Raw genomic sequence first — 20,677 nt, 5'->3', positions numbered from 1 at the left:
TTGTCGCGTTCAACCGACGACACGCCCCCCGAAAAATCTTGCGCGCACTGATGACGTAGGCACAGCGTCTTCTACTGAAAATAAAAACAGGAGCTTATACAAGCATCAGAAACAGGTAAATGCACCTTATTCGTGACAGTTAGAAAACTATTGGCACCTTAGGTCAAATAAATATGTTTTCGTATATTGCACAGGGTTGTGACAGGTACCCTAATTAAGTCACATTCACGGCAAATAAGCTGGCACGCTCCCGTCTCGGCCTCAGTTTGCGGCCTTGAGCTAGCGCTAACGTTAAGTATATCTGTACATAAATGATCTTCAGTGTTCTGTTGTTATGAAATTGCTGTAAGATCACGCAAAGTAGCTGCACCGAGACAGCAGCTGAACCCCACTGCTGAATTGTTTTGCCACGTTACCACTGTATTTATCAAATAGCTAACTAGCTTTGTGTTAATGTGATTGCGTCCGTTTCTCAGCCTTATATTCCTGCAGAACCATATGTACAATTGCTTTTCGGCAAATATGTGTGACATGTAGCTAATTATGTTTTTAGCTGATGCTGGTCTAGTTAATGATAGGATGAGGAGGGCCCGTGAATAAAACCTAAGGTATTTTGTGCATTACAAATGCGGTTTGCACCCCCCCATGCTAAACCTGGGATGTCTTAGGCCGGAAGTCAAATTTAGAGTCGAATGAGTGGTTTCCGTGGTACAAATAAGTGCTGAGATTTGAGGAAATAAGAAATGTGTCTTAAGACCTAAGGCTTGTTTCCCCACTTGTTTTCACAGCACAGTCATGAACTGGAACAAAGGTGGCTCGGGTGTGAAGCGAGGATTTGGGTTTGGAGGATTTTCCCTTGCAGGGAAAAAAGAAGAATCCCACCTTCCCCAGAAATCTCACACATCATTTGGAGCCACTGGATCAAGTGGGGGATATGGGAAGAGCCAGCAGCTTCCATCATTCTACAAAATAGGGACAAAAAGAGCTAATTTTGATGAGGAAAATGCGTGAGTATTACATCTCTTCCAGAGACATACAGCAGAGAAGTATATATTGAATGAATATTAAACTGTATCTTTGTCATTGTCCACAAGGTATTTTGAAGATGATGAAGAGGAGTCCAGCAGCAGTGTGGACCTGCCGTACATCCCCGCGGAGAACTCGCCCACTCGGCAGCAGATGCAGCGTGGCGGTGGCTCAGACAGTGAGGATGACCCACTTGATGCCTTCATGGCAGAGGTTGAGGTGAGAAGAGAATTACAATCAAGCAGAGACAAACTAGAATTAGTTTCAAAATGCTTAATATGCTGGGGTTTTTTCTAACAAACCTCGTTTTCTCCTCTTCCAGGACCAAGCAGCGAAAGACATGAGGAAACTAGAAGAAAAGGAAAAGGAGAAAAAGTCAACCAAGTAAGACTTCATTGTGCTCACATTTTTACATTGTATTTATTTTATTTATTTATTAGATGCATCTAAGGTCTTTATATAGGTGCTTAAATTGATATTTGATCAGAAGCAAAAAAGGATTTTCCACAACTGAATTTATAATTATTTCATTATTAACTTTTAACTCCTGTACTACTCACTTTTTAAAAAGCTCTTAATTTACCAACAGCAATTTACCTTTATTCAGAAATTGTATGTTTCTACAATTACTGCCAAAAAATAGCACATATGGCAATGTTTTAGCTGGCTTAATACACATCATCAGGTAAGCAAAGTGACCTTAGTCATAGTGGGATGTGGGCTCTCTTGGGTGTTTGAATGAGTCGCAGGGAAGTTTTTTTTTTCTCCACTTGTCATTTCAGGGGTATTCGTGATGACATTGAAGAAGAAGATGAACAAGTGAGTGATCCCCTCCAGAGTTTTTAATCCACTACACTGCTGATCAGAGAGGTCTCCAGGCACAATATTTTCTCTACCCTCTCAAATCCTATAATACCTCTGCCTTCCCCTCTTATCTGACTTTTCTTGTGTGCATTGTTATAAGGCTTTAGAAAGTGCGAAAAAGGTATGTGTTTGTTTATGTCAGCAAGTGGCAGAATAGTTATCAGATTGTCAGTACCTGTAACTAGGGTTGCAGCGGTATACCAATTTTATGTATACTATGGTATGAAAAGTAACACTTATCATACCATGCACATTTGCTTATTAATGGTATCGAAGAAAAAATGCAATGCATGCTCACCTTTCTTCCCTGACTGCCTGTCAGACTCCGCAATGGGCACAACACGCAGGTACGCGGCGGACTAATAGCAGAGAGAAGGAAGCTGATAGCCCATCACCAAACTCCATCCAGCGAAAAAGAAATTAAAATTAGCCTCACAGGATTACTTTGGATATACCAAAAACACACACACCAACTTTCCTGGGTCACGTGTGTGTGTCAGTGAAGGTACAGATGCCTACAGTAAATGAATTGTTTAGAGCATTCTGATGGCATTTGTCACTGCTGTAAGAAGTTTTACAAAGCAGTCAATCGATTAATGGACAAAATAAAAAGCTGATTAATCCCAAATGAAAATAATCAATATTTGCACTTGGATACAAAATAGGTCCACCTCAGCTAACTACAACAGTCAAATCCTGATTTTACATCAATGCACGAGTTACAGGCTGTAATATATAATAGTATAACAGTATAGGATATAGTAGTATAATATTTTTCTGCATTGAGCAACCTACTTCTACTTTTAAACCTGTAAGTGCATTTTTCTGATAATACTTTTACTTAACATTTTCAATGCAGAGTAGTCTACTACAGTGTGATAGTAGTGCTTTTGCTTAAGTAAAAGTACTCTACTACTGGGTCTAACATGCAAAATAACTTGCTGTAGTTTAAAATGTTTAAAATCATGTTTATAATTTGGTAATAAATCTGGTACTGCAATCCAGCTCAGTCAACTGGCACAATAACCTGCAGTTTAAAAAAAGACCCATTTTCTTTCATTTCTTTGAGGGTCATTGTAGCTGATAATCATAGTAATTGTGTAATGAAACCGTGATATTCTGAGACGGTTATCATACCGGGAAAATTCCATAACGTTGCAACCCTACCTATAACTCGCAAATAACTGAAGATACGTGAATGTCTCTTCAGGTGTTTTTGAGTTACTAGTACCTGGACGCTTTGGGAAGCAGCAAACCGTCTTAGTTTTTCCACATGAAATGATGTGTTCTTTGCAGGAAGCCTACTTCCGCTACATGGCAGAGAATCCCACAGCTGGGCTGACCCAAGAGGAAGAGGAGGAGAACATTGACTATGACAGTGATGGGAACCCAATCCCCTCTACCACCAAGAAAATCATCATGCCACTTCCCCCCATTGACCACTCTGAGGTACAGTTGACATATTGATTGAACACAGTCAGTCTAAGAATGTTGTCTCAACTACAGATTGGCATTTTTTTGTGTTTAACATATGGAATAAGTAGTTGTTTGTTGCAATTTTGGATGTCCTTTTTCAAACAGATTGATTACCCACCCTTTGAGAAAAACTTCTACAATGAGCACGAGGAGCTCAGCAGCCTGACTGGAACTCAGGTGCTGGAGTTAAGGCAGAAATTGAACTTGAGGGTAAGTCGGGGATACATGCAAACAACCCTACAGCATTAGTGTTGCGTAACTAAAACGATCCAGAGGTGGAAGTAGTAATTATTTTGGTTCAGCTGTCTTTGTTATGGCCCCAGTTCAATTTTTAGCAGCTTGTCTTGCAGGTTGGTGGCTGTGGAGACGAGGACAACAGCCTTCATCTTGTGTAAACTCTTTTTGTCATCATAATTGTTCCGAATGTCTCTTGATTTCTGCTTCTCAGGTATCTGGTGCTGCTCCTCCAAAACCATGTACCAGCTTTGCCCACTTCGGTTTTGATGAGCAGCTAATGCACCAGATTCGCAAGTCCGAATACACCCAGCCTACACCAATTCAGTGCCAGGTATGGTGCAAGTTTATCTAAAAGTTGCCACATAATGGAATAATAAATGTTTTTGAATTGATGAAACCTGGTTCTGAATCTGGGTTCTAGGGTGTTCCCATAGCTCTGTCCGGACGTGACATGATTGGTATTGCAAAAACTGGCAGTGGCAAAACCGCAGCTTTTATCTGGCCCATGCTGGTTCATATCATGGACCAAAAGGAGCTGGAGGCTGGAGAGGGGCCCATCGCGGTTATCGTGTGTCCCACCAGAGAGCTTTGTCAGCAGGTAAGAAAGAGGAGGGGAATGAGTCGGACTTTATTTGCTCTAGTATTAAATGGCTGGGTTCGCTAATGTGCGTCACTAAATGTTTCCCAGATTCATGCTGAATGTAAGCGTTTTGGGAAAGCCTACTCGTTGCGTTCAGTGGCGGTTTATGGAGGAGGCAGCATGTGGGAGCAGGCCAAGGCTCTGCAGGAGGGAGCAGAGATAGTAGTGTGCACTCCGGTAAGAGAAAAGAAGACCATTTGTCTTTAACCTTGCTCCAGTGAAGGAAATTCCCACTCCACTTGAGCAGTAAATGCGAATTTTCTTGACCGTTAATTCCTGTTTGCACAGGGTCGTCTGATTGACCATGTTAAGAAGAAGGCCACATCCCTGCAGAGAGTGACATACCTGGTGTTCGATGAGGCAGATCGCATGTTTGATATGGGCTTCGGTGGGTTAGCATAATTAGTGCTGTAACAGGGATGTTGTAAACTTGCTTTTTTACACTGTAAGTGTTTTTCACTAAACGATCATTTCCTTTCCAGAATATCAGGTTAGATCTATTGCCAGCCATGTCCGCCCAGACAGGCAGAGTAAGTGACTGTCTTTACATTTTACAATTTTTTTTTTTATTTTTAATTTTTTTTTTTTTTTTTAAACACAAATAGCAAGGCTTCGGAGAGTGTTAAAATTTTTGAATACAGTTACCTTCACAGCTCTTTTGTTCAGCGCTACTTTTAGAAAGAAGATAGAGAGGCTGGCCAGAGACATTTTGGTAGATCCAATTCGTGTGGTGCAGGGAGACATCGGAGAGGTGTGTAGCATCGCACCCCATCTGCCAGCACACTTATACTTAGAGCTGTAGCTACACAAAGATACATGTATTTTAAAGTAATCTTACATTTGAAGATCAGCATTTGGAAAGCACAGATGAATCTGTGAAAAATGTATTTTAACATAATTTAGGCTGTCATTAAAATGTGAAAAAATGCTGTGTTTTCTCTTTGACCAGGCCAATGAAGATGTGACACAGGTGGTGGAGCTACTGCTCAACGGAACAGATAAATGGGGCTGGCTGACACGCCGACTGGTCGAGTTCACCTCCACTGGCTCAGTCCTCATCTTTGTCACCAAGAAGTCCAACTGTGAGGAACTGGCTACTAACCTGACACAGGAGGGATACAGCCTTGGTCTCCTGCATGGAGACATGGATCAGAGTGAGAGGAACAAGGTCATCACTGACTTCAAGAAGAAGAATTTGCCCGTTCTGGTTGCCACTGATGTCGCTGGTGAGTAAAGCGTTTTGGCCAGTGCATAAAAGCGCTATATAACCATTTTATACCATTATACCATTTTAAATGAAGCATTTGCTCTATGAGGTGACAATTTAGTCTGTTGTGTATCTACTATATTTTGAGGGCTGAGTAACAGTTATATAGTATCTGCTTTTAATTTTACTATCTTTAAGATGATCTACTTCTGGTTTTATTCCTCTCCAGCTCGTGGTCTGGACATCCCATCCATTCGCACAGTGGTGAACTACGACGTGGCCCGAGACATCGATACACACACACACAGGATTGGTCGAACTGGTCGTGCTGGAGAGAAAGGTGTGGCGTACACTCTTCTCACCAGCAAAGACACATCATTCGCTGGTGACCTTGTGAGGAATCTGGAGGGAGCCAACCAGGGTGTTTCCAAAGAACTAATGGATTTAGCCATGCAGGTGAGCAAGAGTGAAGTGGAAAAAAAACAGAAAGGTTTTATACTAACTTTTGGAGTGAATGTTTTTAATTTTGTTTACATGTTTTTATAGAATCCATGGTTTAGGAAATCTCGATTCAAGAGTGGTAAAGGAAAGAAGCTCAATATTGGTGGCGGTGGTCTTGGATACAGAGAGAGACCAGGCCTGGGGGCTGAAAGTTCAGTGAGTTACTCATTACTAGCCTGCAAATCTGCTTTTCATGATCACAATCATTACTGTAAAATTCCTGTCTAAACCTCTGAACTGACTCTCTGACCGCATTAACATTTTATAATGACGTTCTTCTACATAGAGGAGATTGATGGTAATAAATGCTGAGGGATGTGAGTAACACTATGTTGTGTCTGCAGGAACGCGGCAGCTTGTTGTCTTCCACTAGTAGCTATGAGAGCTACAGCAAACCCACCACTGGTGCAATGGGAGATCGCATGTCTGCAATGAAACAAGCCTTTCAGGTAGAATTTTGTCTTTGCCACCAGTATTTTTAGGTTTACATAAATATTTAAACAGTTTTATTTTTGGCATGATTCAGCATATATGCTGTTGCCTTCAATTTATATATTCTTGTTTTAGTTGTGTTTGTCATGTGTCTTCTGAAGTTTTATTTATTTTAGCCAGCAGCAAATACTGGACTTGTAAAAAATTCATTGTGCATCTTCTTAGACTTGTCAGTTTTCTATTGCTAGATTATAAATTCTGCCCAAAAAGAAAATCCAAAATGAATTGCTTAAGAATGACGTGTTGTGTTGCCATTCACTCACTCATAACACAGGGTCTTGAAATTTCCAGACAGTGCTGGCAGTAAAGTGACTTTTCAAAGACAGATAATATTATGGATGAACAGTTCTATCACCACTTTGCAGAAAACTCTTAGTCATTTTATGTTGTGTGATGCAGTAAAAACTCTACTTCGATGTTTTCTCATACTTTGGTTTGACTCCAGACTGTCTCTTTCTCAATGTTCCTTATTCTAGGCTCAGTATAAAAGTCACTTTGTGGCTGCGTCCAGCGGATCTCCAAAGCTCAGCGGGAAGTCTAGCGGTTCGTCAGGCTGGACCAGCGCCGGCAGCCTGAATTCTATACCGACGGAGTCTCAAGATGGGTCAGAACGGTCCCACAGTGCCACCTTGTCGCTGTCTGGCTTCACCAGTGCCGGCACCCTGAGCTCAGTACCCACCAGTCAAACCAGTTTGCAGCACAGCTTCCCTCCACCTGCATCGCTGTCACCGAAAGACAGCTCACGGGACAGACATGGGGAAGACCGGGGACGCCATGGAGACAGTCACCACCGCCACAGCGAAAGAAGCGATCGGCACACCGGTGAGGACCGTTATGGAGATCGGGATCGCCATGGGGACAGGGACCGTGACCGCTTCGGAGACCGGGATCGCTACAACAGCAGCCGCCACAGCGACAGTCATAACGGAGATGGAAGCAGGAGGGACCGAGATGATCGGAGGAGCGACAGGGAAGGGGGAGACAAAGGGAGTGGCGAGAAGAGGGACAGAGGAGATGATCATTTTGCTGTCCCTGAACCACCAAAACGTAGAAAGAGCAGGTGGGACAACTAAAGAAAAAACAAAACACATGCATCAGTATAGTGACCAGTGAAACCAGTTGGTCCATCACAAGCTTGTCTGGTGTGTAAGCAAGTGGCAGAGCATATCAGAGACTGACACAAGCACATGACTGCAGGGGGGATGTATTGTGGATGCTAAATAAATGGAAAGTATACTGACACTACAGTCAGGTTGGTTGGGGCCTCTTCCTGTAGCCAGAGTTCAGTTGCATTTGTCTGATAGATCAGCACGAGGAGCTCAGAGACAGCCACTGTATATACACCATCAAAACTGTTATTGTAAGTCCACAGGATCAAACAATAGTGCTGCAATGAATCCTGCTGTCAGAAAACTATTTCAGTTAGGGTGTGGTGGATGTTGTCTTCTTTCTTTTACCTGAGCTCCTAACATGCTTTTGTGCTTGCAAACCTGATTCTTTATTTTTTCCTAAGGGATCATTGCCAAGTGTTTTGTGGTTTTTTTTCTTTTTTTAGTCTACAGAGTTGACTCTTAAATCTGTTTGACTATGATAATTCACAGTGACACAAATACATGTAAAAATCGCATATAACTCTTGTACTGTCTTGTGGTTGTTTTAGTGAAGTGCCTTTCTGTGGCATTTAGTCTGTCGATGGTTTTGAAATATTTTCCAGGAAGATGCATTTGTTTGTTGGAGAGGGATTTCAAGTGTTCATTCACAAATGGAAATGTGAAGTTTTGATTAAAAAGACTTATTCGACATCCAAATGTATGTTTTCTGTGATGATCTATATATACTATTTCTGCTAAAAAAAACAAACAAACAAACACAGGTGTTGTCTTTAAATGCAAACCATTGTTCTCTGATTGCCAAATACAACTAATCCTTTTTCTTATTTAGATGTTTTGTTTACAGATCACCAAGAAACATTAAAAAAGACATGCTATTTCTATACCGACGGATTCCCTAATTTACTGCATTCCCTAATTTACAGTTGGAGTATAAACTATTTTTTAAATGTTATGGTGTAACACTGTGGACAAACCTGTTTCAATGTTCGCATAGATATCTGTGCAGTGTTAGTAAGAGCATGTACAGTAGCTGTTGATTTAGGGCGAACGTGAAAAATCAACATACTATCCTGAAAAACCATTACTAATGTTATATAGGTGGGATGTTAGCCTACTCCTAACTTGCTAGTTTCATCCTTATTCCACTTGTAGTTGTGATTTGTCCGACAACCCTGGAATGCAACGCGGACAGATGAGAGCCAATAGCGCGCGACATCCTGCTAAAGAAAAACGAGACAAGGAACCAAAACGGAGGGTAGTAACTCACCCGCGCGGGCGACACAGTCTGCAACAAAGCCTCCCAGAAAAGTGGAAGACAGCACATATCCTCCTCCTGCTACTGAGTGTATAAACCGTCTCTGTGTTATCAGCCGGTGTGTTGCAGACCAGTAAGGCCGATGGTGAGTGCTTTTTCTCGGCTGTTGTGTGTCTGCAGCCTCTCCTCAGTCCGCGGCTCCCCTTTCTGTCTGTTTTTTGTGAGATGAGGTGAGCCGAGGTTTAGCTGACTAGGAGCCGGTTTGTTTTTCTAAATCACATTATGAATGCTAAACGCTGCATTTAGACAATAGATGGTCCTTTTCTTCTAAGTTTAAAGGGTATTAAACGCTGGTCGTTGTGTTCCTCTAAATGTGCGCCGCTTGTTAGTCAGCCAGCTTGATAACAGTGATTTAAACCTACAGACAGCCTTCTGCCCTCTTTCTAGCAGATGAATAATTTAATGTTCCTCAGTATCCGCCGATTTGTAGACGGATATTAATTCACGTTGCGTGATTTTACGTTTTAGTTTAGTTTGAACAGCTCTAACCAGCCATAGCAGATGAATGTTTCTTTGCAAATAGATGTTATATTAACCCTTGTGTTCTGTTAAGGATCTTAATGTAAGATCCGACTTATCCTGAAAAACCATTACTAATGTTATATAGGTGGGATGTTAGCCTACTCCTAACTTGCTAGTTTCATCCTTATTCCACTTGTAGTTGTGATTTGTCCGACAACCCTGGAATGCAACGCGGACAGATGAGAGCCAATAGCGCGCGACATCCTGCTAAAGAAAAACGAGACAAGGAACCAAAACGGAGGGTAGTAACTCACCCGCGCGGGCGACACAGTCTGCAACAAAGCCTCCCAGAAAAGTGGAAGACAGCACATATCCTCCTCCTGCTACTGAGTGTATAAACCGTCTCTGTGTTATCAGCCGGTGTGTTGCAGACCAGTAAGGCCGATGGTGAGTGCTTTTTCTCGGCTGTTGTGTGTCTGCAGCCTCTCCTCAGTCCGCGGCTCCCCTTTCTGTCTGTTTTTTGTGAGATGAGGTGAGCCGAGGTTTAGCTGACTAGGAGCCGGTTTGTTTTTCTAAATCACATTATGAATGCTAAACGCTGCATTTAGACAATAGATGGTCCTTTTCTTCTAAGTTTAAAGGGTATTAAACGCTGGTCGTTGTGTTCCTCTAAATGTGCGCCGCTTGTTAGTCAGCCAGCTTGATAACAGTGATTTAAACCTACAGACAGCCTTCTGCCCTCTTTCTAGCAGATGAATAATTTAATGTTCCTCAGTATCCGCCGATTTGTAGACGGATATTAATTCACGTTGCGTGATTTTACGTTTTAGTTTAGTTTGAACAGCTCTAACCAGCCATAGCAGATGAATGTTTCTTTGCAAATAGATGTTATATTAATGTAAGATCCGACCTGCTCTATGTTGCATAAAGGTCTGTAGTAAATCTGTAATAAATAAGTCGTGTTGTCTGTAAGAGGTATTTGCAAACGATTTAACCATAGAAACCCTTAACAAGCTAAATTAAATAAGAGCATGAATGAAAGAAGATGCTCCGTATTGTTCAGCACTATCGTGGTTCCAAATGAAGTAGGACGTTTACAGGTACAGTATCTCACCGAGTGTGTCTCATATGAACTAGATATACTGATAGATGGAGTACTTTATTAATCCCTAAGGGAAGATTCTGGTGTTACAGCAGCAAAACGAATCGGTTTAAATGTCAAGTGGACTTTAAGTAATAAGAACAGTTCAAATTCAAGTGGTAAGAATAAGATGAAAATAAGAAACAAAGTAGAAAAGGAGCATAAGGACTATTGTCATATAAACTAATATTTTAAAAAATATACAACATATTGTTGTAACTCATTATAAATAAATACACAGTGCTAGATATTAACAAAATGAGTGTACAATGAACATATGTGTAACATTATGTTAATCAGAGCAGGAGATCCCTCTCCCGACACACAGGAGAGCCATTGTAAGGGAGCCGAGGGAAAGACTTCCTGTTAATGTTCTTTGTCACAGTGTAGCTGAAGAAGTCTCTGATAGAAAGAGCTCCACTGTTTGACCAGTGGAGGAGATGTGAGGTGTTCTCAACGATGTTCAACTCCAGAGGCTCCAGAGAAGCCCCCAGCACAGAGCCAGCCTTCCTGATCAGCTTGTTCAGTTTGCTGGTGTCACTGGCTCTGATGCTGCTTCCTTGGCAGATTGCAGCTAAGAATATAACACTGAGCACACCAGACTGGTAAAAGACTGGCAACATTTTGCTGCACACATTCCCCCGAAAGCAGAGTCTGTCCTGTCACTTTCATTATAAGCTGGTTTTGTTCTTATCTGGTTAAACCCCTGGTTTTTCACATCCCCCTAAACATAATCATCACAGAGTTTTTAGGTTCTTGATCATCTGCATGCAGGTGTTTCTTGGTTGAACATCATAGCCCCTCATTTTTGTTCCAGCAGAGTACAGCGTACAGTATCCAAGTTTCTTTCAAGCATATCTACGTTTGTCTGAAAGAATAAGCGGGTTGGTCAGGTCTGAATCAGGGATAAGATGTTTGCAGGTGTAACTCTCAACTGGGATAATCAAAACCTGATTATAAACACAAATTAATGTGCATGAAACCTTATCATTGAAATTAAATGATTCTTTAGCTGTGCTAACAGAGAGGCTGAGGTTGCAGTCAGATTTATGTTTGTTGTCATCACTTATATCTAAAAATATCCCCGAACCTCTGAAATTTCTTTCCTGCCGCCTAACAACCGGCTCAGCCAGTGGGAGGTTAATGTAATGCTGCTGCTAATTGATAACTACTTTCAGGAGTAGGAGTAGAATACTCCAGGGTGGTATCGGACCTGATACTGGTAGCAGCATTGGTGCATCCCTAGATATGAAATAAATGAAACACAGAGGTTTGTAAATAAAGCTTCAGCTGTAGTGCTAATTCAGTAGTAAATTGTTAACTTATTGCTACACAAGAAGGAACTCCACAGATTTATGATGGCATCTATTTTCTGAATCTTTTGCTACAGCCCAAACCTGTCCAGAGTGCTTTCCTGTCAAGTTGCAATTCAAGGCTCTGTGAAGCAGTAGTAAATGTGTATTTGATCTAAACAACAACCCCGTGCACACATTTGTGTTGCATCTCTATTGCTGTCAGCACTGAGCATTGTTGGTTATCTGGTTTGAACAGACCTTAGGGCAGACTGTTTCTGTAAGCTGTTTCTATAGTGCTCCCCACATTGTCAACAGCGGACATCACATGTTGAAGTCTGAAGAGCTTTGTGGGAAATCTGTTCACTATCATTTAAATGATCCACATTTAATCTTTTCACAACGGGCGGATCCTGGCGCTGGCCAGAGGTGGCACCAGCCACCCCTGCCAGAGTCAAAATGCGATACTTATCAGTGTTAATGAATGAAAAACCATGATAAATCATTGCCTTAAATACAACTAACATTTTTTTGGTGCTTTATAATTGATATTGGTCAAATTAATTAATTAATTTTATATCTTCCATGCAGCATGTTAGTTGCATTAGTTTCTCTGATTGTGTTGTTGTGGAGTAGCCTAATTGTCATTTTATGCCATTTTAATTGGCAGAATATGAATAGGAATGAAGAGAAGGACAGCATATGGTGTCATTACGGCTTCCCACCAGTGTATATTACAATGAATGTCGCTCTATAGTGATGGAAAAGTTGCATTCAGGTCACACTGTTGTTCAGACTGAGGTCATATTTTAAAAGATCTGCCCTGTATCAGATTTAGAACCACATACTGAAGTGGCCCAAATCGAAGCTGGAAAAGATCCGATTTCATGTGTTTCGTACTGTTCAAACTGCCATTAAAAAATCAGACCTGGGTCACATAGGGTCGGATTTAAGCCACCTCTGCCCGCTGTGTGAAAATAATCTAAATTTTCAGGAGCCTTATGAAAAAAGGCTTGTCCTTGACCTTTATTGTCCCAGTTGAGTTCTCCATCCACAGTGAAGGAGCATTCAGGGTGATGGAAATTCGCTGTTATAACAGAGCAGATACTTGCATGTGATGGGACAGGGCATGTTGTGAGTATTTGAAATGTTCCCTCTTCTCTAGTCTGGTCCACTTTTGTTCTTTGGTCATTTTTAAGAAGAAAGCATAAAAAAGAGCAGCTCCTGCAGGTGATAGGCCATCGATAATGGAAATAGTTGTTAGTTGCAGTCTTAGATCCTCATCAGACAGGAAATGAAAAACAAGTGTCTCAACAAGCTGAACATACTGTATGGACATTCAAACACAGCAGAGTGCCCTGTCATGTTCCCACTGCATACAGGATGTTCAAATAGGGAAGAGGCATAGCAGCTGTTCAGATGACCTAGCATGCTGCCAGATGTGTTTACTCTACAGAGTGTTGGTGCACCTCCATCTGCGCCGTGAAGGCCCAGACTGTTCCGTCATGTTCAGCTAATACTTATTTTATCATCACAGTGACATGTTTTCTTTTTTTATACCAGTCTTAAGTGTTTGTTTTTTCTTCTCGGTCATCTTGTCCACACCACGTGTTCGGTCTCTTCATGTTCAGAGTCATTAATCGAACATTACTGTCAAGGGGAGGCTGTGAGTCCTGCCTGCAGCAGCTGCTTTACTTGTTGGATCAGTGTGATTGCTTTCAGGTCCAGAAAATGTTATATACAGTAAGATGCTATCTGCAAAAAGCATAAAACTCGTTGGTCTATGTTGTTAGTACTAGAATATGTTATCTATTTCTGCTGTTGGACAACTGATGGATAGTCCCGTTAACACTGTTTTGATATGTTTGAAGGCCGTGGTGCTTCACATTTGCTTTGTATTTTTTCCACTTTGCCATCCCAAATGATTAAACAATGATCACATTTCTAAAAATAAAGAATGAAAGAAAGTGGGAGTCTTGTTTTGGATTAATGACATAAGACATTTGTTAGCATAGCACCTGCCTTCTCTTCTAGGAGCTCGCAGCAGTGACTCATGCACCACAGTGTCTGTTCAGTCATGAAGCAGGGGGAGTTTGTCTTGTTGTGCTCTGCCGATTAGCACTACAAAGAGAACAAGAGACTGTTTAAGTTTGACCGCTTTGTGAACATGTTGACCTTTGACCCTCATAATATTCTTTAGAGTTGCTGTTGCTGTGATTTACATTAGCAGACAGTTTTTTAAACACTGAGATTTAGTCAACTTTGGTCTGGTTTGTAGTTTTGATGACTTCCATAACTTACACACATTATTTTAAGGGTATATACTTTCTCAACTGCATCCTCAAATTCTTTATCTATTATATATAGTATGTTTCAGACTTTGAAGGAGTAAGCCCACAGAGACTTGGGCTGATTTAAGTCTCCTGTCACATCAGTGGTCTGTGGCGGTGGGATTTGTGACAGCAGTGGTTGTTAAGGAATCAGTACCCTTCAGGGTGCAGATGAAGCTGCACAATGGCTTCTTGTTGATTAAAGGAATAGTTAGACATTTGTGCAATGCATTTACTTTCCTTTTTGTCGAGGGTTAGGTGAGAGGATTGATACAGCTCTCATGTTTGTACGATGAATACAAAGCTACCATCAGCATCCAGTTAGCTTAGCTTGTCTTGGCTTAGCGTTAAAACTGAAATGGGGGGAAGCAGTTAATATGGCTCTGTCAAACAATAACAAATTAGTTTAATCCATACAAAATCAAAAGGTTTGGTTTTACAGAGGGTTATGTGCTAGAATTCTTCTCAAAGAAATGTTTTTTTCTATTTCCATGCTAAGCTAACCGGTCACAGGCTTCATATTTACAGTACAGACGAGACTCCAATTCCCAAAAATATTCCTTTAAACACATTCAAAGAGAAAAGGGGATAATAACTCCTGAATGGGTGCAACATGAGTAAACATGTGCAGGTGTGAGTAAAAGTGAAGCGAAGACTCTGAGGTAAGAGTTGAAGCTCTGCTGCAAGAAGATTTCAACTTGTGTCTTGTGAAAGTGGTTTTCGTTTGCTAAGACACCACAGTCCATCTGGCTCTAGCTTCTCACACTGACATGTCACATTTATTCACAGTTAAACAGGTCTGGGTAACTAATTAATTGCAATACAATCTTGTAGCTTTTATTAGTCAGAAGTGTTCCTGTGTTAATGTCTGAGTTGTGTGGCTCTGAACAGAAGTCCTTATTCTCTAAAGCCGTCATGCAGAACAAGTAGACATTAGTGATCATGTACTAGGATGGAAGTCAGTTAGGAGTTTAGCTGCTGCTGTCCTTGTTGGTCCTCTGCGAGACAGAGGAAGCCAAATGTGTCATAACAACTTCCTGCCACATGCTGCTTGGTGGCAGTGAGATTCATGTACATATAAGGCAAAACAAGACAAGATGGCACAAGCTAATCTAGAGTCTTCCAGGATATCTGTTTGTGTGTGTCTGGAATGCATGTCTACCCCCTAACATGGTAACACAGTCTCGCCGTGTTGTTTTCATTAAAAATAAATCAGATCATGTTTTCCTTTTTTGGCTACATTCATTTAATGCAATTTGATGATTTGGTATGTTCAAATGAAGCCCTTATTGACCTCATTTTGACGCTGTTGCAGCCTCCTGCTAAAGTAGCCTCCTTTATAAATGTACAGTGAGGACTTTAGATGTTCAGACTTGAGCTTTTGACTGTGTTAAATAAATTTGAGAAGACGAAAGGCATGTTGGCTCAGCAGTTGCACTGCAGTAACAGGAAGTGGTTTAGTGTGCAGTCTGCCAGATAACCAGCAAAGTGTAAGCTGCTAACAGCAACATTAGCTGCTCTCAGGAGGAATCGGGGATAAAGAGGAGCCGACAGACAGTCGGGATGTGATCGACAGGAAGCTGCATGGCCTTGATGTTTATGAGACACCAGTTTCTGATGCATGTCATCCGGTTCACACAACATCCTTGCTGTTCCTTCTTCTCTGTTGTTGATTGGTGCATTACGGCACCAGTTGCACATCACTGAGCAGGACTTCTTTGTCACCATGAACTGTGTGGTTAATAGATGTTTTCTGAAGAGACACTCACCACATGCTATGTCTTTTTCATGGGAAAAGTAATACACGGTCTATAATCTGATGTTATCAAGAAGTTAAAAGGACTTCTTTAAGACAGCAGTAGATGTTTATTAGATTTTTGCATCAGTGTGAAGAAGTACCTTAATTTTGAAGGTGCATACTTCGTATTAGTCAGACATTCCTGTCTATATTTTATCTATAATCGATTTCTCTGATTTTAGTAGACTGGTATTTCAGCCACTTTTCTTCAAGCCCACTATCAGTTTTCATCAGTCGTTTCAGCTCATGTCAGCAGGTCAGCATTTTTATGAGGAAGATGGCCATGGTGGCCACACATATTTGTGCTATTGCTGCTATCACTGTCAGCCTCCACCCCATCCTCCAGTTGCAACCAAACTGCCGTGCAAAGTCTACAGTAGACTTTTGCCTCACCTGTCTTCCCTGCACACTGGCTTCTGTGTTTTTTGTCCACTTGAATTACCTTTTAGTCCATTGTGAAGATGTGGCCCATGTCCCTTGCTGCTGGGAACCAACTCCAATTCTCCAGAGGGCAGAAAAAGTCATGACTACTGTGTAACATCCTCCAGCTTCGGATCACGCGATCCTCTTTCTTCCTAACCCTCTCAGTGCCTTGGGGGAAGTCATTTAAATGCTCCTATCATTGTAATTACATGATAAAAACATCATCAATGGATCAGAGAATTAAAGGGTAAACTCACAACTTTGCATGACTGTAGGGCTGAGTGAAAGAAATGCTTCATTACACGCATGGATTACAAAGCTGTAAAAAGAAGTCAAAGATACAGACTGGCCGAACAGCTGTCAGTCGTGTGGTTTCACTGAGAAATCCTGTAAGATTTATTTGATTTCTGTGAAGTTTCTTAACTGTAAGGCTGGTTCTGAGGTGTTTTGCTATGGTGAGGGCAGAGCATCCCACAGCTCGGCTTACATGACCGGACAGAAGGCACCTGATCCTCTCCCAGGGGTGCACAGAGACAGATGGAATGAGCAGAAAGAGGGGGAGCGAAAGAGATACTAACACAAAAGGTTGTGTGAGGGCAGTGCAAAACATCTTGTGAAGTAAATCTGATAGGGCAGGTATCCACTGCTGATTTCACCTAATATTTGTTGTTGCATTACACTAGTCTGTGCACACATTTAGTTACATTTGTTTAAAGTTTATCTTTGCTTTCCCAGGACACCAGAAGCACCACTGAAGAGAAAGCTGTCCAACGATCTAAGGTAAATGTACATCATCTGTCTTCTCTTTCACAGTCCTCTGTTGATCTCTTCTTGTTTGTGCCCCACTTCACTTCCATCAGGATTTGATCTCAGAGCAAATGAAGTCTTTCCTCCATTTTGTGCCTTTTGTAAATGCTCATTTTGCTAAAGTTCAGGACCATGATTGCCACCTGTTTGTGTGTCTGGTTGTAACTTTGTATATTTATGTGTTCAGTCCTTCAGCTTTAAGACTCAAAAGGAGGTGTGTGCATCATGCGAGAAGACGGTCTACCCAATGGAAAGACTGGTTGCCAACAACCTGGTCTTCCATTCAACTTGCTTCTGCTGCAAGCACTGCAACGCCAAACTCAGGTGAGTATACGTAGTTTGCTGTTTCCTGTGTGGTTGCATGGCTTTCTTCTTCTCCTCCATTTGGTTTGGATGTAACCTTTTCATTGCTCCCTTCCTGGCAGCCTTGGCACCTACGCAGCTCTCCAAGGTGAATTTTACTGCAAACCCCACTTCCAGCAGCTGTTCAAAAACAAGGGCAACTATGACGAGGGCTTTGGACGAAAGCAGCACAAAGAGCTCTGGGCCTCCAAGGAGACAAATAATATAACAAAGACAGCATAATCACGTCTGCCTGTGATCCGTCCCATCCCAGCTCTGCCTCCTCCTAACACCTCCAGTGCATCACGATGAACACATGCCTCATATGCTGGGGCTCTGTTAAGTCACCCACGCACTCACTCGCTTTTTAAATGCCATCAGAACAGACACATGCACAAACAGCTAGGAAATGACTGGCCAGTTTTAATCCATGCAGCTTAAACATATTTTTGGGGTGTGTTTTAGTTTCAGTTTTAATTGGTATCTTTATTTTCTTATTTGGAATTATTAGATGACTGTGACCAAAATCTTTCTATTGTATGGGGAGTGTAATTGTTTTTTATTTTTATTTTTTTATTCCTTTTAATAATTTGCACCCTCTCTTTTTAGACTTAAATAAAACTGTATGCTTAGGCAAACATCAGAGGGGTCGCAGAGCATCCATGTTTTGCAGTAGAGCATACACTGAGGTCAGTTTTCACCCAAGGATTTAAAAAAAAATCTTACATACTGTATTTCCCTCATTTTAAAAGATTACAAATTAAAATAATAGTCCTCAGTATTGTGACTCTGCTGTCAGAGACAATTTTGTCAGTTTGTCATGTTCCGTATATTTGAGGAAGAAACAGGGTACAGAGTACTGTAAAATAATCGCACACATCAGCAACAGCTCACCTCTCGTGTTTGGATTTCTGTGTTTATTGTCGTTCTCTTCGTTCCATGGTTTATTGTTATTTTAAGGGCCAGTGTGAGTCTTATCTTTGCATGTTGGTATGACTGGGTCTTAATAGCCTTATCTGATGACTTCAGTAGCAGTGCTTTGTATACTGTCTGTGCATAGAGCTGTAGTATGTGATTAGTGTATGTTGCCCACCATGCTGTACTCTCGTCTTGCACGCACACACACGATCACCTGACCAGATGTTGATAATCACTGAGAAACCTGAGGCCTCGTCCATAAACATCCCTCAGTCTCGTTGTGTGAAACATTTTAAGAGGAGCTGCAAATGTGTGGTTAAACTGATTACCACAGTTACAGTCCTGTGCCACGATTAGGGGTGTAGATGGATGGAGTTTAAACCTCACAGAAAACCCTCAGTTTGTTCCCTTCTCAGTTATTGGCATCTTGTGAGGATAATTCTCGTATGAATTTGAGTGTTTTTCCGTAACTGGAGAGTTTATGGGGACACACACAGATCCAATCCAAACATAGTTACTTGAACACCCATTGTTATTAGCCCCAGTCCCTTCTAGGTTTCCTCTTTAAATAAACGCCTTCCTGTTCTTATCTCCTGATGTATTAGGGAAATATATCTTAACACTGGGATCGGTTTCTTAATATTGAATTTAAGTGACTGAAGGGTTTGTCACAGTATTGCTCCTCTGAGGTTCTCCTGCAAAACCCAGTGCAGAGCTCCCCCTGTTGGGGAACGTGTGACAGTGGTGTCTAGTGTGAGAGCCTTTGTCCACACAGCCTTTGTTTGTGAACTTCTCAACATCGCCTTTATTCTATACAGTTATTGAATACGTTGCCTCAGAATTTCAGTCACTTTTGATCTAATTTAATTGCAGCACCTAAGACAAAATAATTGAGTTAGACTATTTCTGCATCTATGATTTCATTCTAATCAAAGAATGAGTCTAAAGCCATTCTGATATCTCATTTTTGAAAATGTCTGAATACCACTGAAACTTGAATGACAAAATACTTTCTGTGACTTAAGGTTTACTGTGAAGTTGAGCATGCTGTGCAGAGTAGAAAGCTAAAGTAGACAGATTGATATTTGCTCATTGTTAATAGAGGAGCCTTAGAAATAAATAGCTGTCCATATTTCTTTTTAAAACAATACTTTTGAGTGCACAAATCTTTTCAAGAAGTCTCTTGTTCATGCCTTTTTTAAAAAGACGTGCTTACGTCTGAGTCTCACTCTTTTACATATAACTCAACCAGCAGCCTTTTTTTTTAATTCACATATAATGTATAATACTTCTAATTTTGTGTGGCAAAGTCTAGTTTCCTTTTTTATTTTACAATGGTCCTCTGGATCTTTGACAATTCTTTCAAATCAGGAGTATTGTATCTACAAATGTTGTCTTTGTTATTTTATGTTAGCAGTTTGCCAAGGTACAACTGCAATATTTGTGAATTCAATTGAAGTGACAAGGTACACTTTACACTGGTGCCAAGAGGCTCAGGTGAACGCAGTGTGATGTGTTAAATGTTCAGCCTGTGAGTCATGTAATTTTGTGCTAAACTTGATGTGGTCTTACTTTGCAGTGCTGTTGTCAGAGACATTTTAAATGTATGCATCTTTGAAAACGTATTCTGTATTACAGACTTAACCTGTGGATTGATGTGGCCTTACAACAAAAGGACACTTGGACTGTGTTTTCAGTCTTTCTCCTCTACTTTCCATTCTCTCTACTGCCTAGCTCTGGTATGGAACATTTAAAATGTTAGCACCCCCTTGCTACGCCAGTACACATGAACATTTTGTGCATTTTTTTACATGCTTTTGGAGAAAAATAAATAAATAAAATGCTGGTGTTAATTTAATTCAGACTTTTCAATCTTTCTGAAGTAAATATGGCTAAATCCTTGATTGAAATAAGAGATATTGAGTATATTTACATGATATTATAATATTTTTGATGAACAAACATATAAGCATCCTGAAAAAGCATGATTGTTTTATTTAAGAGAAATGTATAGCCTTCACATTAAGTTTGTCTAATGTTAAACGCTGTCATTGACCTTTAGGCGGTCTTCACAAGGGGTGCTTCCTGCTTTGAAGATGAAGGCACCCTAATTTTTTATTGAACATATGAAAAGTCATGTGATTTTGTTAACATTATGTCACAGCCTGTTCTAACCCGTGGTTTCACTGACTTTTATTTGAGGAAGACCTTCAGGTATAGGAACTCAGGTGTTCCACATTAGTGCAATTCAGCCTGTATAGTATAGCTCCATTATTAGATTATATGTTTTGATA

At 40.9% G+C, this 20,677-nt stretch overlaps 2 protein-coding genes across 4 annotated transcripts; both read left to right on the top strand.

Annotated features, from left to right (window-relative positions):
- Positions 1 to 14: 14 nt before the first annotated feature.
- On the top strand, positions 15 to 8,326 carry ddx42 (DEAD (Asp-Glu-Ala-Asp) box helicase 42). Of its 2 annotated transcripts, none has more exons than XM_020605438.1 (18): positions 15 to 115; positions 789 to 1,007; positions 1,095 to 1,245; positions 1,349 to 1,410; positions 1,809 to 1,845; positions 3,187 to 3,339; positions 3,472 to 3,576; positions 3,815 to 3,934; positions 4,025 to 4,201; positions 4,292 to 4,420; positions 4,532 to 4,631; positions 4,726 to 4,773; positions 4,897 to 4,994; positions 5,193 to 5,469; positions 5,680 to 5,906; positions 5,997 to 6,107; positions 6,296 to 6,400; positions 6,920 to 8,326. In XM_020605438.1, the coding sequence occupies exons 2-18, from the start codon at positions 796 to 798 to the stop codon at positions 7,514 to 7,516; spliced, it is 2,709 nt and encodes a 902-aa protein (XP_020461094.1). In that variant the 5' UTR covers positions 15 to 115; positions 789 to 795; the 3' UTR covers positions 7,517 to 8,326. The 2 variants fall into 2 exon arrangements, with proteins under 2 accessions (XP_020461094.1, XP_020461093.1); XM_020605437.1 differs by lacking the exon at positions 15 to 115 and adding an exon at positions 160 to 205.
- A 416-nt stretch (positions 8,327 to 8,742) lies between these two features.
- limd2 (LIM domain containing 2) lies at positions 8,743 to 20,223 on the top strand. Of its 2 annotated transcripts, none has more exons than XM_020605536.1 (4): positions 8,743 to 8,955; positions 17,052 to 17,096; positions 17,311 to 17,447; positions 17,549 to 20,223. In XM_020605536.1, the coding sequence occupies exons 1-4, from the start codon at positions 8,953 to 8,955 to the stop codon at positions 17,706 to 17,708; spliced, it is 345 nt and encodes a 114-aa protein (XP_020461192.1). In that variant the 5' UTR covers positions 8,743 to 8,952; the 3' UTR covers positions 17,709 to 20,223. The 2 variants fall into 2 exon arrangements, with proteins under 2 accessions (XP_020461192.1, XP_020461191.1); XM_020605535.1 differs by lacking the exon at positions 8,743 to 8,955 and adding an exon at positions 9,569 to 9,779.
- The last annotated feature ends 454 nt before the right edge of the window (positions 20,224 to 20,677 follow it).

This window comes from Monopterus albus, unplaced genomic scaffold, assembly GCF_001952655.1.
Source record: "Monopterus albus unplaced genomic scaffold, M_albus_1.0 scaffold70.1, whole genome shotgun sequence".
In the NCBI taxonomy this organism is placed as follows: Eukaryota; Metazoa; Chordata; class Actinopteri; order Synbranchiformes; family Synbranchidae; genus Monopterus; species Monopterus albus.
The sequence above is the reverse complement of the archived record's forward strand: the minus strand, read 5'-3'. Positions and strand labels throughout refer to the sequence as shown.